The 18,998-nt window shown below is 45.4% G+C and overlaps 1 protein-coding gene across 3 annotated transcripts in view; it reads left to right on the top strand.

Moving 5' to 3' along the window:
- The window catches only part of TSPAN5 (tetraspanin 5), a 181,065-nt gene that overhangs the window by 149,566 nt on the left and 12,501 nt on the right, over positions 1-18,998 (top strand). For 2 of the 3 annotated variants that reach the window (NM_001194290.2, XM_001104834.5), the window contains exon 3: positions 16,273-16,419. The exons of the other annotated variant lie outside the window; for it this stretch is intronic. In NM_001194290.2, the coding sequence (NP_001181219.1) occupies positions 16,273-16,419 (147 nt within the window). The remainder of the gene's footprint in view (positions 1-16,272; positions 16,420-18,998) is intronic. 3 annotated transcript variants of the gene reach the window in all.

The following is an 18,998-nucleotide window of genomic DNA, read 5'->3' as shown; positions in this document are numbered from 1 at the left end:
TATGCCTCTGAGCAGGCCAAGGACAGAGCCCAATGACATGTCACTAGAAATTTCCTTTGGGGTTGACGCTCATTCACTTATGTGTGCCCTTGGGTGTCATCAGTCAAGCAGTTTCTAATCCATCTACTTTTCATTACATCAGACTATATTTCTGTGTCTTGTCTTTGTAGATAGATGGTATCTTTCACTTTTTCACTGATTAACTGGCCTAGGCACTTAACTGAACCTAACACTTTCTTATTGAACCCATGCTGGGTCCTGAAGCACATCATTTTCTTATCCAGGTACTTGGGAACCTTTATCAGCAAAGCAAGGACTAAGGCATAATGCATCACTCCTCAATTCTAGAAGCATTTTCCTCACTTGGCTTCCAGGATATCACACTCTCCTGGTTTCCATACCTCGCAGGTGGTGCCTTCTCACATGCATTTGCTAGTTCCACCTCATTTCCCTGACCTCTAAATTTTGGAGTGCCCAAGGCTCAGTCTGAGCCTTCACTCATCTTAAGAAATCTCATCTAGACTTGGAGCTTTACATGCCATCTGTCACTGATGACGTCCAAATTAATATTTTTGCTTCCAACCTCATCTGAATTCTAGACTCGCATAGCCAGTAGCCTACCCAGCATCCACACTTAAATGCCTAGTGGGCTTCTGAAACTTAACGCATTCAAAACAACACACCTGATTCTCATGCCCTCCCAACCTGCTCTTCCCAATTGCAGTAAAGAAACAACTCCAGTCTTCTACTTGCTCATTCCCGACACGCTGCTTTCTTTTCTCCTCATACCACATTCAGCCCATCAGCAAATACTGTCTTTGAAACTACATTGAAAATCTGATTTCTTCTGCCACCTCCGCTGTTATACCCTGGTCTAAGCGGCCACCACATCTTGCCTGCATTTGTGCAGAAGCCTTCCAATTATCTCCCTGCCTCGGCTCTTGCACCCCAATCCTCACCCTAGGGCTGTTTCCATGCAGCAGCTGGAGCAATCCTTTGGAAATGTAAGACAGATCCTGTTACTTCTCTGCTTCTAGCCCTCCAGTGAGCTTATCTTCTCGCTCAAAGCCATATATGGTGCCCATGGCCTGTGTGACATTTGCTTTCATACTGTGTCCTTCCTCACTGTGTCCTCTGGTCCTACTTATCAACTTACTATTCCTCCCGCATCCTAAAAATACCCCGCCACTCCAGGGCCTTTGCACTTGCCCCTGCTGGGCATGCTGTTCCCCAGAAAACCACATCAGTGCTGTCTTTTACTTCCTGGTTTCTTCTCAAATGTCACCTTTGACCAAACCCTTTCTTCCCCTTCCTTGTGTTTTTCCATCTCATGGGACTCATCACTTAGATGCTAACAAGTTTACTGCCTGGACTTTTGTTTACCCCTACACTCTAGTATCTAGAACGTTAGATGGCACGTAGCAAGTATTCAAGAGGTATTACTTATGAAAGAATGAATGAGCAAGTGAGCAATGACAGCATTCTTTAAAACACTGGCTCTATCATGGAGTTATAGAAGTCAGTACTTGCCTCACATCTCCAGTAAGCATACTATATTAGCGATACTTACAGAATAAAAGGAGGTGAATACGTGTGGTTTCCAGAGTCTGACTTGAGAATAATACGGGGTTAGAAACAAAATACATATATTGTCTATATCAGAAAAGAAAAAAATTACTTCTGTTGCAAAAGTGGAAATCTATATACGATTATCTCATTTCATGGAAAAATTAGGGATGCCTTCCTTTTCCATTTTGCCCTACTCTTATGCTTATTACTTAGTTCTTAAGTGGGAGCAAGAGGGAGAGTGATCACTCACAATTAGAAGTAAAGATATTGGGGCAAGGGAGGACTCAGCTTTTCAGAGGAGGGAAAACGCCTTTCCCTGATCCTTAGTGTGAATTGAATGTTCCCATTCTGCCCCTGCCTCCCTAATACAGCACTTAGCCCACTAGGCAGAGCAGATACCTACTCCTGGCTTATCTGGCCTGGAAACTCCTTGAGGACAGGAGCCTGTCTTTGCCCTTTATTCTCAGTTCCTAGCACAGTGCCTCCTACACAATGGATGCCCAGAAACTGTTTGTGACTAAGCCAATGAGAATATGCAAAAAGAGCTTTATACATTGTAAAATGCTACACAGGAAAAAAATACTGCTTTTTATAAAGGAGTTGCATTTGCACTTCCCTGACTTCTGGATCCCCTCGAGTTAAGTTTAAGAGAATGACATTCTGTTTCATAGGCGGGAAACCAAAGCGCAGAGATGTTAAACTGGAATTCTGGCCCTCTCCCTCCCAGTCCTCTGGCCAGTCCCCCATCATCCTCCACTGCACTCCCTAGGCTGGGTTCTCTAGGATTGGTTGAAAGGAAAGAGCTGGTGCCCATTGCTGATCCCAGTAGGGAGAATGGGAAATTAGAGGAGCTCTAGCTGCCATATTGCTTTTCTCCTTGGCTTTGCTTTGCTGTAGATAATGATTCTTCTTCCTGGAGGGTTTTTCCCAGCCCACTGTCTGATTTTAGGTCTCAATGCAGAACCCTCCAGTTCTTCCTGTCACAATTATACAGGAGACTCATCTTGGAAAGCCTTTGCTTATTTGCCCAGAAAGGAAAACTCAGTGAAATTCATTGATTCAGGAATGTCATAGCAGTACAGGCCCGTTTCTGTAGCCAGAGGGAGGCAATAGAGGAAAATGGTTACTCCGATGACTTGAGCAGAAAAAAAAATGGATTTCTTAGCATTGAAACTTATTTAAGGAGACATTTCTGAGATGCTGAAAATACTTCTAGAAGACTTGGTTTTATCGACTGACAGTAGATTGCGATTGTCTTCCTCAATTATCCCAGTGATTCCCTCAAGTTCTCTGTTGTATCTAAAGAGCTGGAAACCGGCCAGGCACGGTGGCTCACGCCTGGAATCCCAGCACTTTGGGAGACTGAGGCAGGCGGATCATAAGGTCAGGAGATCGAGACCATCCTGGCTAACACGGCGAAACCCCGTCTCTACTAAAAATACAAAAAAATCAGCCGGGTGCGGGCCGGGCGCGGTGGCTCAAGCCTGTAATCCCAGCACTTTGGGAGGCCGAGATGGGCGGATCACGAGGTCAGGAGATCGAGACCATCCTGGCTAACACGGTGAAACCCCGTCTCTACTAAGAAATACAAAAAAACTAGCCGGGCAAGGTGGCGGGCGCCTGTAGTCCCAGCTACTCGGGAGGCTGAGGCCGGAGAATGGCGTGAACCCGGGAGGCGGAGCTTGCAGTGAGCTGAGATCCGGCCACTGCACTCCAGCCTGGGCTACAGAGCGAGACTCCGTCTCAAAAAAAAAAAAAAAAAAAAAAAATTCAGCCGGGTGTGGTCGTGGACGCCTGTAGTCCCAGCTGCTGGGGAGGCTGAGGCAGGGTGTGAACCCAGGAGGCGGAGCTTGCAATGAGCCGAGATCGCACCACTGCACTCCAGCCTTGGCGACAGATCTAGACTCCGTCTCAAAAAAAAACAAAGAGCTGGAAACCAAACAGCTCATGGTCAGTACCTGGAAGCTATGTGATCTGATGTGTTCTAATCAGTAATGTTTCACACACACATGAAGTATATGGGAAGAAAATTTAATGTTTCTCTGTGTATTCCCCTTTAAACTGTATTCAGTGGTATTTCTCAGGGATGCCAATTTAGTTGGGTCAAAATTTCAATGACTTTGTTGTTCACTCTCAGATATCACAGTCCTCCTCTCACTGTGAGGCACAGATCCAGGCCCAGTGATTAGACAGGCTGGATAATAAAACTCCAAACCTAACTTTGCATTAAAATGTGCTCCCTGCCGAACCCATGTGCCTTGGCCCCTGAGGAGGGGAGGGAACATGGGCCCTTGCCCTCTGTATCCTCCTACTGGCCCCTGGCCCTCCCCAGATGCCTCTGCCCACCGCCTGCCCGGGCAGAAGCTGGGGTGGGCTGTGCTCTCTGGGCCTGGTGGAAGTTAAAGAGGAGGATGTTCTGGTCTTTGTGAAGCTCCCCTGCTGAGTCCCTGTGCCTAGTGGTTTCCTTGAGCTTGGTGGCTGTCTCAATTCTAGGTGACCGCCTGGCAGCCCTGCTCGTACCTGGCCACCTTCCTCAGCCAGTGCACCTCTGAGCTCTGCCCTCTGAGGTCACTTCTTCACATACCTGCGGGCAGCCCTATGTGACAGCGTCCAGGATGACCTCAGGCCACCTCTTCCATGCTGCCCCCGTGTTCTCTCCGGGACATACTCATCTGGGAGCGAGGTCAGTCCCCCCAGAACAGCCCGTGCCTGTCCTCGCCTGCCTCTGATACCAGAGCAGCCGGCCGGCCCTTCTCTCTGTAGGTTGCCAGGGCAGGAGGCAGCAGCCCACAGGCCCTTCCTAGGCAGAGTCGGGCCCTAATGGCTGTGTGGGTAAAGTGCAGAGAACTACTTCAGAGCTCCTGGGAGGTGCCCTTGGAACTCCTCCTGAGGTTTAGGGTGAGAAAGAGGCTGTCCACACCCCACCCCGAGGCCCCCGGCAGTGCTGTCACAGCACAGCAACTACTTCTCCAGAGAAACCTTGCCTCCCCTCTCAGTCCTCCTCTGACCCCTTTGTCCCTGCCATATTTCACCGAGGCACACAAAAGAAAGATGTCCTTTGCCGGTGGTGGTGGAGGTGGGGTGTGGAGGGGAGGTCTTGACTCCTACTCACTTTGGTTTTCAGATAGTGATCAGTGAAATTGGAGGCAAGAATGTTCTAACATCATATTGTGTATTTTTCTTAAAATTTTGGAAACACATGTATGATGTTACGTTGGAAATAAGAATCCTCCTGCCCGCTGCTACCCCATCTTCCTGCAGTAGATCACAGGGAGTGGTGTGAACCCTGCTCTGGGGTCAGGTGGCCCAGGCTCAGATCCCTGCTCTGTCACTTCCTGACCTGGGCTACCTGGGCGTGTTAGTTCCTCTCTGTGTCTGTCTCCTAACATGGGTAAGAGTGCCTGCCTGGCTGGTTTCTGGTGAGGGTGAAATAGTCCAGGTAGCCCAGTGCCTGGCTGGAGTCACTGCTAAGCAGTATAGCTCTTTTGGTGCCGCTTTTGTTCGGGCCTTCAGCAGATCTCACCTGGATCACCCCAGAGCCTGACAGCTGCTTCCACAGCACCTGTCACCTGAGTGGGCTTCTAAGTTCAGAATGGCCTGGAGCTTCCTCTGCTCCAAACGCCTTCAGATGCAAACCCAGCCTCGCCCAATCAGCCTCTTCATCTCCTCTCACCACTTGTCATGTAGAGGCCCCACTGGGCCAGATCCTGTCACTTTGTCTCCAGTCTTGCTGGTAGGACTTTCTGTCCCTCCCCATGCACCCCCATAACACCCACTGCTTGTGCCTCTGCTCTGTGCACTCTGTTCTTAACCGTCTCCCCTCTAGACTCAGCTCCTGAGGGTGCCGCTGTATGTTTTGCTAGAAATACCCTTGACTAACATAATACCTGGCTACTCACAGGTGATCCTCATGAAAGTATTTGCTCAATAAATGAACGAGTCGCGTATCTTTGAGGTCCTAGAATAGAGGATCACCTGCCGCTAGTCCAGACTTCACCTTTCTTCACTTGAGTTTTGGGGCACCATGATCAGATGCTGTTTTAGCTCAGGCTGCTGTAACAAAATACTATAGACTGGGTGGCCTAAATCACAAATATTTCTTCCTCACAGTTCGCCAGGCTGGGACGTCCAAGATCAAGGTGGTGACAGATTCAGTTCCTAGCGAGGGCCCTTCGTTTGCAGCCACCTTTTTGCTGGGTACTGGCATGGTGGAGTGAGAGAGGGAGGGCCCTGGTCTCTTTCTTTTCTTTTCTTTTCTTTTTTTTTTTTTTGAGATGGAGTCTGTCTCTGTCGCCCAAGCTGGAGTGCAGTGGCGCGATCTCGGCTCACTGCAACCTCCGCCTCCTGAGTTCAAGCAGTTATCCTGCTCAGCCTTCCAAGTAGCTGGGACTACAAGGCACATGCCTGGCTAATTTTGGTATTTTTAATAGAGACGGGGTTTCACTGTGTTGTCCAGGCCGGTCTCAAACTCCTGACCTCATAATCTGCCCGCCTCGGCCTCCCAAAGTGCTGAGATTACAGGCGTGAGCCACTGCGCCCGGCCTCTTCCTTTTCTTATAAAGACATGAATCCCATCATGGGGGTCCCACCCTCATGACATCTTCCAAACCTAATTACCTCCCACAGGCCCCACCTCAAAATACTACCATACTGGGGCTTAGGGTATCAAAATATGAATTTGGGGGAGACATGAACATTCAGTCCATACCAGAGCCTCTATTAAATCTTTCAGCTTAAACTTTACACCTAGGCAGGAATGTTTCTAGGTATGTCTCCCGTCTTCTGAATGTAAATGAAACTATCTGGAATGGCTGAGAGCAGGGGTGATTTCTGAAAGGCTGCCCTTTTGCATGTGGCTGTTTCCGTGTTGATGGGGCAGTCGCTCCCACCAGAGTGGGTAGGGATGGTGGTTTCCCTGCCTGTGAGCAGTGCCAGCTGATGGAACTTGGTACCGCTGGCCTCCCCAACAGCTACTTGATTGCAGGATTTTATAGAGACCTGAAAGATGACCGCCCCTCCTCCTCCTCCTCTCCTCAAAGGCAGGTCATGGCCACTTTTTAATCTGCAAAAAAAGCATTACTTGAGTTTCACTGATGACCTTTTTTGACAAGAAAAAATGGGAAGGAGCCATGCATCTTTGAAACTGCTAGTCGTCTTTTATCCTCGTATCTCTTTGTCAGGCATGAACTAAGCTGCTCTTGCTCCCTTACATCTCCCTGGACTGTTCAGGGCCTGACAAGCTTTCTTCTCATTCCTAGTCGTCGCTCTGGCCTCTGCAGCAGTTCCTTAGATAGACGGATGTTTGGAGTTTTACAGAGCGGCGGAGCATCTTTGACAAGTTTTTATAGGGACAGGTTCCTCTGTGGCCCTGTGGTCTCTATTTGGTCTTCCTGTGTATACTGTTTAGAACCACATTTCCAACTCTCCAGGACCACCCCTCTCTGAGTAGCTGTATTTCCTTTGAAATGTCATTCCTTGTTACCCTTTCTCGCTAGGGAAATGCTTCTCTATCTCTTACTCTAGGAAAGCTGTTGTCAGGAGGATCTGGTTTATGGAGGGATGGGTGAATCAAGAGCCAGTCTCATAAATCTCAGAGGGGTCCATCTGGCCTAGCTTTGGGTGCACATTTCATAGGCCTGTCTCTCTCTCTCTTTCTTATCCAGCAGTTGGAAGGAATGTGCTTGTATATGCAAAAGCAGAAGAGTCCCAGACCTTGGGGTTTATTAATGCTATTTTTGTATTTCTTTTCTGTGTGGGTTGAGAGAAGAAGCTTGCCAGGTGGCACACAGAGGCTCCTCTGTGCTGGTGATGAAAAAAAACCACAGACACTCCTGAAGTTTATTGGTGTGGAACCCTTCTGGAGTTTTGTTTGCCTTTTCATTTCTGCATGTGCATAGAAACCTCTTTCAAGAAGAAATAGTTGCTCATAACATATTCCTTTAATTGCAGAAGCATGGGGAAGAAGCTGCTTAAATTCCAGAGACAGCTGAATGAATAAGGCAGTAATGAGGAGAGGGAAGCTTGGCTGGTTTGTCTTTTTTTTTTTTTTTTTTGAGACAAAGTCTATCTCTGTCACCCAGGCTGGAGTACAGCGGCATGGTCTTGGCTCACTGCAAGCTCTGCCTCCTGGGTTCACGCCATTCTCCTGCCTCAGCTTCCCGAGTAGCTGGGACTACAGGCACCCGCCACCACGCCTGGCTAATTTTTTGTATTTTTAGTAGAGACGGGGTTTAACCATGTTAGCCAGGATGGTCTCAATCTCCTGACCTCGTGATCCGCCTGCCTCGGCCTCCCAAAGTGCTGGGATTACAGACATGAGCCACTGCGCCTGGCCAGTTGTCTGGTTTTTCACATTTTTACTGAGACATACTATGTTCATCAAACCACTGAACAGCCAGATCTAAAGGGGATAGAACATAGTTTAGCCACTGGAAGGTCACTCCGGAGTGGTGACTGACAACCAGTGTGCCAGTCAGCACCTCAGCAACAGAGGTGTCCTTTCTCCTGGTTCCATGTGCCACCATCGGGGCAACACAACTGCTAATTGGCAACACCACTGCTGTCTTACTGCAGTCACTGACTCCTCCCTGCTCTCTTCTCTGCTGCACCACTTCTCAGTACCCTAAGCTTCCACCACTCATGACTTCTGCCTACTCCTGGCTTCAGCTTCTTCATGGCCTCCCCCTTCTGCCTTTTCTCTCCATGTCTTAGATTATTTCCAATTCTCCCCCCAAAAAGATCTTATTAACAAGTCAGTGATGGTCACCTCTGTTAGGCATGATCATCAGGTGTGGCCATGGCTTTCCTTAGAGGGGGTCAGGCAGGGCAAGGACCCAAAGCAAAACAGTTTCTTCTCCAGAGCAGTTGGGTTAGACACTCCTCCTGGGTGCTTCTACAGTGTCTGGTGTCTTCCTCTTGTTCTAATAATTATATTATTAATATAATAGTGATAACTGATGATGGCAATACACTTTTATTGAATTCTTACTATGTTCGAAGCACTTCACATCGTGTTTGGATTTACTTGGATTGTCTCTATCATCTTCATTATAACCTTAGAACGTAGAGTACTGTTTTCACAGATATAGAAATTGAGGCTTAGGCAGATGAGGTAATCTGCCTAAGATGACACGGGTAGTAAGTGTGATCTTAGGCAGGTTACTTCATCTGCCTAAGCCTCAATGGAGCCTAGGATTGGGTTTCAAGACAAGCTAGTCTGTATTATAGTGTCTGTCTGTTTGTCGGTCTTCCTCATCGTCCAGGCTACCCCACTGAGTTTTGGATTTACTTGGATCCCAGGGGATACTGGAGGTGAGCCACACTGGCTTAAGTACAGTTCAGTAGGAGGTTGACTCTGGAATGCTCTCTCTGCGCCACTCTAGAGCAGGCTAGTCTTAAGTAGCTGGAATATCACAGTCTCCCTTGTACCATGATGGGTGCAAATGGATACACTGTTGCTTGTTGGCTCTCTAAACTTCTGTTATAATGCTATTGCCTCAGACATGGACCACTAATGTGTCTTATTTCTTCTTAGACATATACTGGTCTTTTTGCTAAGTTAGGAGAGATGCTGTCTGGTTCCTAGTGGATAATGGAAATCTCCTACTGCAGAATCATCTCTTAAAGGCTTCAAATGGATAAGCCAGAGCTAGTTGTCCAAAAGCTAATTTGCAGAATGGACAATTTGTTGAATATATTTTTTCTTTCAACTTTTTAAATTGACTGCTATTCATATTGTCTTTATAGCAGCATTTTATGTTATGGTCAATTTGTTTTTTGCCTCTGCTGCCTGCTGCAACAACAGCTGTAGACTTTAGAGGCAGGAGAAGAGAAGATTAAGGATCCTAAGAAGAATATTGACATAGCATATAGTCTGCATATAAAGAATTCTTATGAATACATTCATTTATATCAGTTCTTACTAACAAAATCTTAATGTATTAATAAGATATATGTATAGGAATTCTTCCCACACAGCATTCTGAATCGATCATCTTGAATATATTTTTCTCATCACCTGCAGTCTTGGTCTCTGGCTCTCTCTCTCTCTTTCTGAATCTTTCTCTTTCTGCTACTACTGTTCAGAATCTCACTTTCGTATGTCAAATAAAACAGATGGAAATAACTGTGTGGCCCATTACTCTGCTTCTTGCTCATTTATCCTTGTTCCAGTTAGATTCAGCTTCATGGGCTATTTTCTGACGTTATGTGCAAAGTCTAGTACCCTTGACATCTTTAGCCCCCAGGGCTTGCTCTGCTTTTAGGATTCAGGTAGGAGAAGGATGAGAACTTCCTATGGAATATAGATGCCAAGCTCTGTGTGTGCCCTTGTGGCATAAACAGGTACAGAAGAGAGTAGTCGGATAACATTTTGTATTTATTTGCTTATTTATGTTTTATTACTTTTTGAGATGCGATTGCACTCTGTTGCCCAGGCTGGAGTACAGTGACGTGATCATAGCTCACTGCAGCCTCCAACTCCTGGGCCTAAGTGATCTTTCTGCCTCAGCCTCCCGAGTAGTTAGGACTACAGGCACACACCAGTGCACCTGACTTATTTTTAAATTTTTTCTAGAGATGGGGTCTTGTTTTATTGCCCACGCTGGTCTCGAACTTCTGGCGTCAGGCAATCCCCCTACCTCAGCCTCCCAATGTATTGATTTTTTTCCGTGTTTGAGATTTTAAAAGTTGGTATTTAAACTCAAGGGCTGAACATTCAAGTTTACATGCAGAATTGGAGGTTAAACCATGTTATGCATTATTTGTCAGTAACATAGACAAAGCACCTAAAAGTTCCACACAGGTTCCCCAGAACTGCTCATTTCATTGATGACGCTGAATTCATAGTGAGTTAACATGAATGAAGACTGTTTACACTGGCTTAATTACTACGTTGACTTGAAATATCAGCCAGCTGGGGAAAATGACCGTTTAAAACCCGGTGTATCCCTTTGCTCCCTATACCCACATTTTTTCCCAGCTTTGGCCACGTGTGTGTGTTTCTGTGTGTCTATGTGCATGTCTGTGTGTACATGTTTACATGCCTGTGTGTGTGTGTTTACATGCATGGAGGACTGAAGCATAGTTTATTCAAAGCTTTTGTGTTGTGCAGGACTTCTCAGATGCAAATGAAGACCCAAAGAGAAGGGGTGTAAGCCATCAAGGGAGTGTATCTAAGGCTCCTGGAGTGACACACAGAGCTCTAGGGCAGGCCTCAGGAACCACTGGTCTGGGAATTTATAATGCCATCTGGATTTTCCCTCCCTACTCTTGTTCTTTGTTTCTTCCTGAGCACTGGTTTTCTACTTCTCACTGCAATCTGACTTTCTTCACGTGGTAAGAAATATGACATGCTTCACAAGGCTCTGGAGTTTGGCATTTTAGAGTCTCAACCACTAGAGAAAGGTGCCTGTTCTAAATCCTGGCACTTCAGGAAGGGAATCCAGGCTTCTCAGGCCTCACCAGGCCAGTGGGATCGTATGAGATCCTGGCAGCTCTGAGGGGCCATGGAGTGAAAGGAGGGGCAAAGGCATCCTTACAAGGAGGAGGTGGTGCTGTTCCCAGAAGAAGAAGCGGGGGGCCTCAGGTTCCCAGAAGACTAGGTGTCTGCTGGTGGTGTTCTTGCACATTCCTAAGGATTTACCATGAATCTGAGTGCCTGTTTTAAATTACTTGGCAGACTTAATTGTAATCTTAGATTTTTTTTTCTTACAGCTTCTTGTCAACAACAAGGTTTAATTATAATTACTCTTCAGCGGGCATATACTAGCACTTCTTACTCATCTGTCAAATTGAGCTTAATGAAATGAAAAAGTCCAGAGAGAGACCCCATCTTTAGGACAACAGAAGACTGAACAGTCAACTCCCCATCATTTTTGTAATCCAAATCACTGTTGTCAGGATTATGTTCAGCTTTTTTGTTTTTTGTTTTGTTTTGTTTTGTTTGACAGAGTCTTGCTCTGTCGCTAGGCTGGAGTGCAGTGGCTCAGTCTCAGCTCACTGTGACCTCTGCCTCCTGGGTTCAAGCGATTATCCTGCCTCAGCCTCCCGAGTAGCTGGGATTACAGGCGCGCACCACCATGCCCAGATCATTTTTGTATTTTTAGTTGAGACGGGGTTTCACTGTGTTGGCCAGGATGGTCTCCATCTCTTGACCTGATGATCCGCCCACCTTGGCCTCCCAATCCCTCCATGTAGTCAAAAGCAATAAAACTGCTGCTCTTCAGGGAATGTTGGGAAATTGTGCACAGATGAAAGAATAAGTCTGTTTTTTCTCTCCTGCTAGGTAAGTAAGCCTAATCCCAAGGGGAAAAAATACTGGCTGTTGGGCATTGACTTCCACATTCACTTCTTGTGTTTCAAGATTTGAGGTAGTGATGACGGTTAATGATATATTCTTGAAAAATGCTGAGTGGATGTCAAGTGTTCTCACCACAAAAATGGTAACTATGTGAGATAATGCATGTGCTAACTAGCCAGATTTAGTCATTCCACTATTTATATATACACGCACCTCAAAACATGGACATGTACAATACACACAATTTTCTTTTTTTTCTTTTGAGATGGAGTCTCCCTCTGTCGCCCAGGCTGGAGAGCAGTGGTAGGATCTCGGCTCACTGCAAGCTCTGCTTCCAGGTTCACGCCATTCTCCTGCCTCAGCCTCCCGAGTAGCTGGGACTACAGGCGCCCACCACCACGTCCCGCTAATTTTTTGCATTGTCAACAGAGACCGGGTTTCACCGTGTTAGCCAGGATGGTCTCGATCTCCTGACCTCGTGATCCGCCCACCTTGGCCTCCCAAAGTGCTGGGATTACAGGCATGAGCCACCACGCCCAGCCAATAGATACAATTTTATGTCCATTTCAGTTTTTTAAAAATTTAAAATAATTTAAATAGATAGATAAAGGATATATTCTTTCCACCCAGGAAAAAAAAAGATTTGAGTTAGTTTTCAACTGATAACTACATGGGTCTATTCTGGATTCATTAAAAATACAGTTCTTGGTAGTCTTTCCTATGCTTTGTGGGAGATTAGTTCCCCTTCCCACTCTGTAGTATCTGTTTGCAGCTCTATGTTTGCCAGAATTTAGGATTAAATAAGTCGAACCTGCAGTCCAGCTCAGTCCCCAAATGATTGTTGTTTCCGTGGAAACAGCTGAAGGCCTCTCAATTAAAACTGCCTCTGCAGACTAGGGAGAGTAAGTATTAAAATGAGTTTGTCTGAGTAGGCAATTTTAATCCTCCAAATTAAACTCAGAGAGTGCAAATGATCTAGGAATCTCCTGACAGTTGGGATCATACTTCTTTGTCTTTGGGGCAGGGATTATTTTGATATTTCGGGCATAGGTATGTTTGCTAGCTTGCTGCTTGCTTTGCTGAGTTGCGCAGATCATTGTCTTACCCGCGGAGCTCTTCGTGTACAACCATGGATCATGGGCGAGGGTTTGGGAGCAATCTGATCTTTGTTCAGCCTTGTGAGCTGCAACTAAAAAGCCCATTAAAAATGGATGAAATCATAGAACACTCTTAAAGTTGAAAGGAATCTTAAAGGTCATTAAGGCCTAATTTCCCATCCACTTTGGGAATCTTTCCTAGAACGCTGTTGACAAAGGTTCACAGCATCAGCTCCCCTGTTGGGGAATCTCGTATTTCTCAGGGCAGCCTTCTTTGGTGCATTGAACAGACTTGGTGATATTGTTAAGGGGGTCCTTGTTCTTAGAGCTCCCAAGATGGTGGCCGCCACTTCCAAGATGGTGGCAAGCCTCTTGTTCTCTGACCTGGGGTTCTTGGCCTCAGGGATTCCAAGGAATGGAATCTTGGGCCATGTGGTGCGTGTTATAACTCTCTTCAACTTGCTTGGGATGAACCCCGGGCGCTTAGCCCATGCAGGAACAATGGCGATCCTCTAGCCCGATTGGGAGCGGCAGTGGGCGCCTTGCTGGATCAGGAGCACAGTGGACACCCTGCCGGATCCGGAGGGGTGGAAGTCAGCTGTGGCGTCTACAATGACGGCAATCAGCAGTGGTGGAGGGCGAGCGAAAGCTCAGTTCAAACAAGAACAAACACGGACCAGAGAGTGTGCAGTTGCAAGATTTAATAGAGTGAAAAGAGAGCTCCCATACAATGGGAGGGGACTGAAAGGGGGTTGCCCACTCCCAGCTCAAATGCCTGAGTTTATATCCGGATCACAGTCCCTCCCCCTGTGCTCTCAGACAATATAGGATTTCACTATTTGTTTACCTCCTGCTTTAGCCTAATTTGTATTTTAGTGAGCGCTCTTTTCTACCTGATTGGTTGGTGTGAGCTGAGTTACAAGCCCCGTTTTTAAAGGTGGGTGCGGTCACCTTTCCCAGCTTGGCTTAGGAATTCTTAGTTGGCTTAGGAAATCCAGCTAGTCCTATCTCTCAGTATTAGAAATGCCTCTTTATGATGGAACTGACATTTCTGTCAGTTCTGCTACTGCCACCTCTTCTTTCTGGTGCCAAGTTAACTGTGTCTTATTCTCCCATAATTAAACTTAAAATCTTTTAAGAATGTTTTCATGTATCCCCAAAGTCTTCTCTCTCTTCCCGTGACTGAGAAGGTCCATAACATGAAAACTTCAGGTACTAACATCTGTGGTTAAAGGCATTCTTGGGGGAGAGGCTGGTATCCTAACAATCCTGGGCCTTTACCACTGTTGCTTGGATTTTTTATTTTAAGTTTATTTTTATAGAGAAAGGGTCTCACTCTACTGCCCAGGCTGGTCTCAAACTCTTGGCTTTAAGCGATCCTCCCACTTCAGCCTCCCAAAGTGTTGGGATTACAGGTGTGAGCCACTCCACCCAGCCTGTTGGTTGGGTTTTGTCTGACTTCTCTGGCAAGTTTTTTCTCAGCATCATGTGTATAGGTATTTCTGTGTTTTCCTTCAGCCTTTTCCCCCTGGAGTAAATATTCATAGTTCGCTGCTTGGAAACCCAAGAAACAAAACTGGATCAAACCTTGGGTCTATGCAGCCTCGTGAAGGGTGTGGTTGCCTTCTTTGATGTCACCTGAGAAGTTAATGAATACACCCTCAATCCCAACTGCTTTAATAGCCTTTCAGCCATTTGTCTGTGACATTAAACCTTAGAGTTTTTAAAATTAGGTTTAAGTTTTACATTTTAAGAGTTCTTTATTCCCCATATGCATTCTGTTCTTAATATCCTATTGTTCGTAAGTTGACACCCCCCTAAAGGAAGAAACAGGCAGAAAAATAGAACAAATGAAATATGCTTCTCCAAATGTTCCTACCTGCAACCTTTAAATGGATTAAAACTTAAAACTCCTAAGTTCAGATGTTGATTAGTGCTGACTGGGATGTACTGGGAAGCAAGTGTATGGCCCCTGCTTGGTACTGAAATAGACATTGTGTACTGGTTTCAAAGAAGCAATGGCGTCTGTCACCTTCAGCCAGTCACCAAACTACTCTGAGTTGCATTTTCCTCAAGTATAAAATCAGATGATTGCTTCCTGTTCTTACAGGTTATTGGGAGTGCTTTGAAAACAATTTTTTAAATTATTAAGGCTTTACAGCAAACTATACTATGATGCTCTGGAGATATTTTGATTTGAGAGTACCAAACAACTTTAATAAAATTAAAATATTGGTGATATTGGCTGTTTAAGGCCCATGCACATCCACAGTTTCAAAATAATCTTGTAACATAGGTTCTGGGTGGTATTTGGTGTGGTATCACACATAAGGGAAGAGGGGATTTCAGTAAAGAAATGTCATTGTTTGTGGAAAAGTGAAATTACTCGGGGTCTGTTTGGTGTTCTTGTGGCAGAAGAATAAGAGTTGAAAGTGAGGAAGTAAACTTTGATTTGTAAATCTTTTAAATTTCAACTCAAAGGAAGGTGGTAAGAAATACCCCAACAGCAAGCTTCAGAACAGCCACCAGAGCAAACCACACAAGGCTTTTGGGATCTCAGGCTAATAAAGGTCTCCCATGAAGCTCAAGAGTAGATCCTGAGGTACAATTTTTTTCTTGGAAAAAAAACAAAAACAAAAACAATTTGTAGGTGTTTGTAATCGGGACTGGCTGCTGTGTTAGTTTTCAGCTTCTAGCTCAACCCTATTTCCAGAGAAATGCCAAGGGCTTTGCAGTAGGCATTTGTCTAACTTTTGCGTGTCCTGGGTCTTAAAGATGACCTCCCGCTTTCTGGGGGGTCATGGGGTATGTGTGTTTTTTATGCATCTGTCTTTTTTTGCTTGTTTGTTTTTACTGAAGACCACTTATATTTGCAGACATTGAAACCAAAGGTAACACCACATCTTCTCCTTACAGGGTCTGAGGACTGTTTCTTGGCAACTTTTTTTCTACATATAGTTTTCCCGAAAGTATGAACACATTTAGACGTTGGAAAGAAAGCAGTTTCCCTCCCTCCTTCCCTCCCTCCACCCCTTCCTGCCTTCCTCCTTTCCTTCCTTTTCTTTGTTTCTCTCTTTTCTCTATCTTTCTTTCTCTCTCTTTCTCTCCCTTTCTTTCCCTCTCTTTTTCTTTCTCTTTCTCTTTCTCTCTTCCTTTCCTCTCTTGAGTATTAATCACATACCTGATAATCAGATGCCCTCTGCAGGTTTTCTTTGGGAGGGGAAAGGACAAATGCGATAGTCTTTACATGTTGGAAAACTGACCCCACATCCTGGTGCCTTGTTGTGTGTTCTTTTCTGCTCCCAGGGAGTTCTGTCCAACATCTCTTCCATCACCGATCTCGGCGGCTTTGACCCAGTTTGGCTCTTCCTTGTGGTGGGAGGAGTGATGTTCATTTTGGGATTTGCAGGGTGCATTGGAGCGCTACGGGAAAACACTTTCCTTCTCAAGTTTGTAAGTATCCCACTGTCTGCTCTCAGACTGAGAGCCAAAACGTCACCTTCCATCAGGGGGTCACCCTATCTACAGGCAAGACAGTGAGCTGTACCAAAGGCACTGGCAAAAGTAGGGCCCAGGTCATTATTTTCTTTTGAGAGAGCTCTCTAGCCCTGACTCCCAGTCGTGCCTCCTTAATAAGTACACCACCACCCCCACGACCACACCGTGCCATCCATGGAGATTTCGTGCATATATATCACAGACTTAGATTCTATTCCCTAAGATATCTTCAGGACTAAGGTAGGTATATATATTTTTCTTCTAAGTGATTCCTCCCCACCGTTTTAATGCACATAGTAAGTGGGGAACTGTGCAGGTCGTTGGTTTGGAGAAACCAGGCAAAAGCACAGTGACTGTGGCCTGTCCAGATTAAATCTGTTAAGCAGTAGGTTTTGCTAAATATGGCAAAACACTAAAAGGTAAAGCTCCTTTGTCGTTAGCTGGTACAAAGTTCTCCTTTGTAATTTTTAGATGTGGTGTGGTTGGTGTGATCACTGTCTTGAGTGAATGTTTGTAGAGGAGAGGTTTCACCAGGGGGTTCATTGGTATTTAAAGTTAAAATAGAGAATGAAAAGTGAAAGCCTTTGTGTTGGAGACTCCTTTCAAAGGAGAAGAAAATGGCATGTGCCATTTATGTATCTTAAATAGGGTTGTTGAATGTAGCCAAATGTGCCTGTCAGCATGGAGCTTGGCAGTCTGGTGGGCGTCTGAATCATAGCCCTCTATATGAAGCATCCATTCCCCTTTCTAAGAACAGAGAAAGGATCCAAAGCACCCACCTTCATTTGCTGAGGAAGGATGGTAGACATTTCTGGAGAACGGTTGCAGTGTAATATTTCCTGTTACCAGAATTATTCCCAACTTTTATTGACACATCATCATCCAGGGACATTTTCATTAAAAAAAAAAAAAAAAAAAAAATCCAAGAAGTAGTCCAATAGTCATGTAATGTGTGATTGTCTTCCCCAGCACACATCATCCTCCAGCATCTTTTCTTAAACATCCCTGAGAAGAGGGTACATGCTGTGCCCCACCCAGGGCAGCCCATTTCTGAGCAGCTCTGGCTCAGAGAAGCTTTTGGAGGCTATTTAACCTGAAAATTAGCATGACTCATTCTAACAAGGAAAACCGAGGGGTACCTGGTCTTACAGATAAGTTCACAAGCAGCTGGTTCTCTCTTGTGGATACACTGGACCACAGTGGCTGTAGCTAGTTTCCTAAGACTCTATCTGCCTTATCTGCCAGATACCTCCTTTGCTACACACACACATACACACACACACACTCTCTCTCTCTCTCTTTCTCTCTCTGTCTCTCTCGCTCTCTCTTTCTCTCTCACACATACACATACACACACAACCAAATGCTTCATTCTTCACCTAGTCAGAAACCTGGGGAGCCCCCAGGAGAGCTCTGTCCCTGATCGCCACCTGCCAACCTGCCAGTCTTCTTGGCATGAGGCATCTCAGTGCTCACCTTGCCAGCTTACCTTGCCACCTTTCCTGTAGCCTCATTGGGTCCTGGTCATACTCATCTGTTGCCAGTATTTTATTGGTTTCAGCCTCCACGTCCCAAAATGTGGGATCCTTTTTTTTTTTTGAGATGGAGTTTCACTCTTGCTGCCCAGGCTGGAGTACAGTGGCATGATCTTGGCTCACCGCAACCTCTGCCTCCTGGATTCAAGTGATTCTCCTGCCTCAACCTCCCGAGTAGCTGGGATTACAGGAGCCTACCACCATCCCTGGATAATTTTTTTATTTTTAGTAGGGATGGCATTTCACCATGTTGGCCACGCTGGTCTTGAACTCTGGACCTCAAGTGATCCACCTGGCTCAGCTTCCCGGAGTGCTGGGATTACAGGCATGAGCCACTGCACCTGCTCAGTCCCGTTAATTGTGATTTACTTTAATATAGTTTCATTTATAGTGGTAACCCCTTTAATATAGTTTATCATTTCTTATAATTGAAATGTCCAGTGTTGACTGAATAGGCAGAAAACTACATATTTCTCTAAATCAACACCTTAATTTATAAAGTCTCATGTTGGAAATGAAGAGAATTGTGTTGTTTCTTGGCTTTTGAGACTTGGAAAATATCTTAAAAGGCCTCTCTCCATTTAGTATAAACAATAAAAACTGGCCTGGAATAATCTTCGAACAGGAGGTATGAGATAAGTAGTAAGTAAATGTCCACAGGACTCCAAATAGCTCCAAAGATCTGATGCCCCTAGGAGAACTGCTGAGGGAAAATCCAGGAACTAAGATACTGCAAAATGGAAATAGACCTTCTTAGCTGACCGAGGCTCTAGGATGAAGCCTGTGAGTCAGTCTCTGCACCTTTGGAAATAGAGGAAATTAGCTCAACAGGGCCTGGGGCGTGTAGGTATCTGCCAAATATTTTATATGAATTGAATTTGGACCCAACTTTCGGTATGTATATTATGTAACTTGAAGAGAAAATTTACCAGGGGAACTGTAAAATGCAATTAACCTTTATGGAGGTGAGAACAAAAAGCAAATTAAAATCTTTCCCTG

Source organism: Macaca mulatta, chromosome 5 (genome assembly GCF_049350105.2).
Source record: "Macaca mulatta isolate MMU2019108-1 chromosome 5, T2T-MMU8v2.0, whole genome shotgun sequence".
Lineage (NCBI taxonomy): Eukaryota > Metazoa > Chordata > Mammalia > Primates > Cercopithecidae > Macaca > Macaca mulatta.
This window is presented reverse-complemented; position numbering and strand designations above follow the sequence as displayed.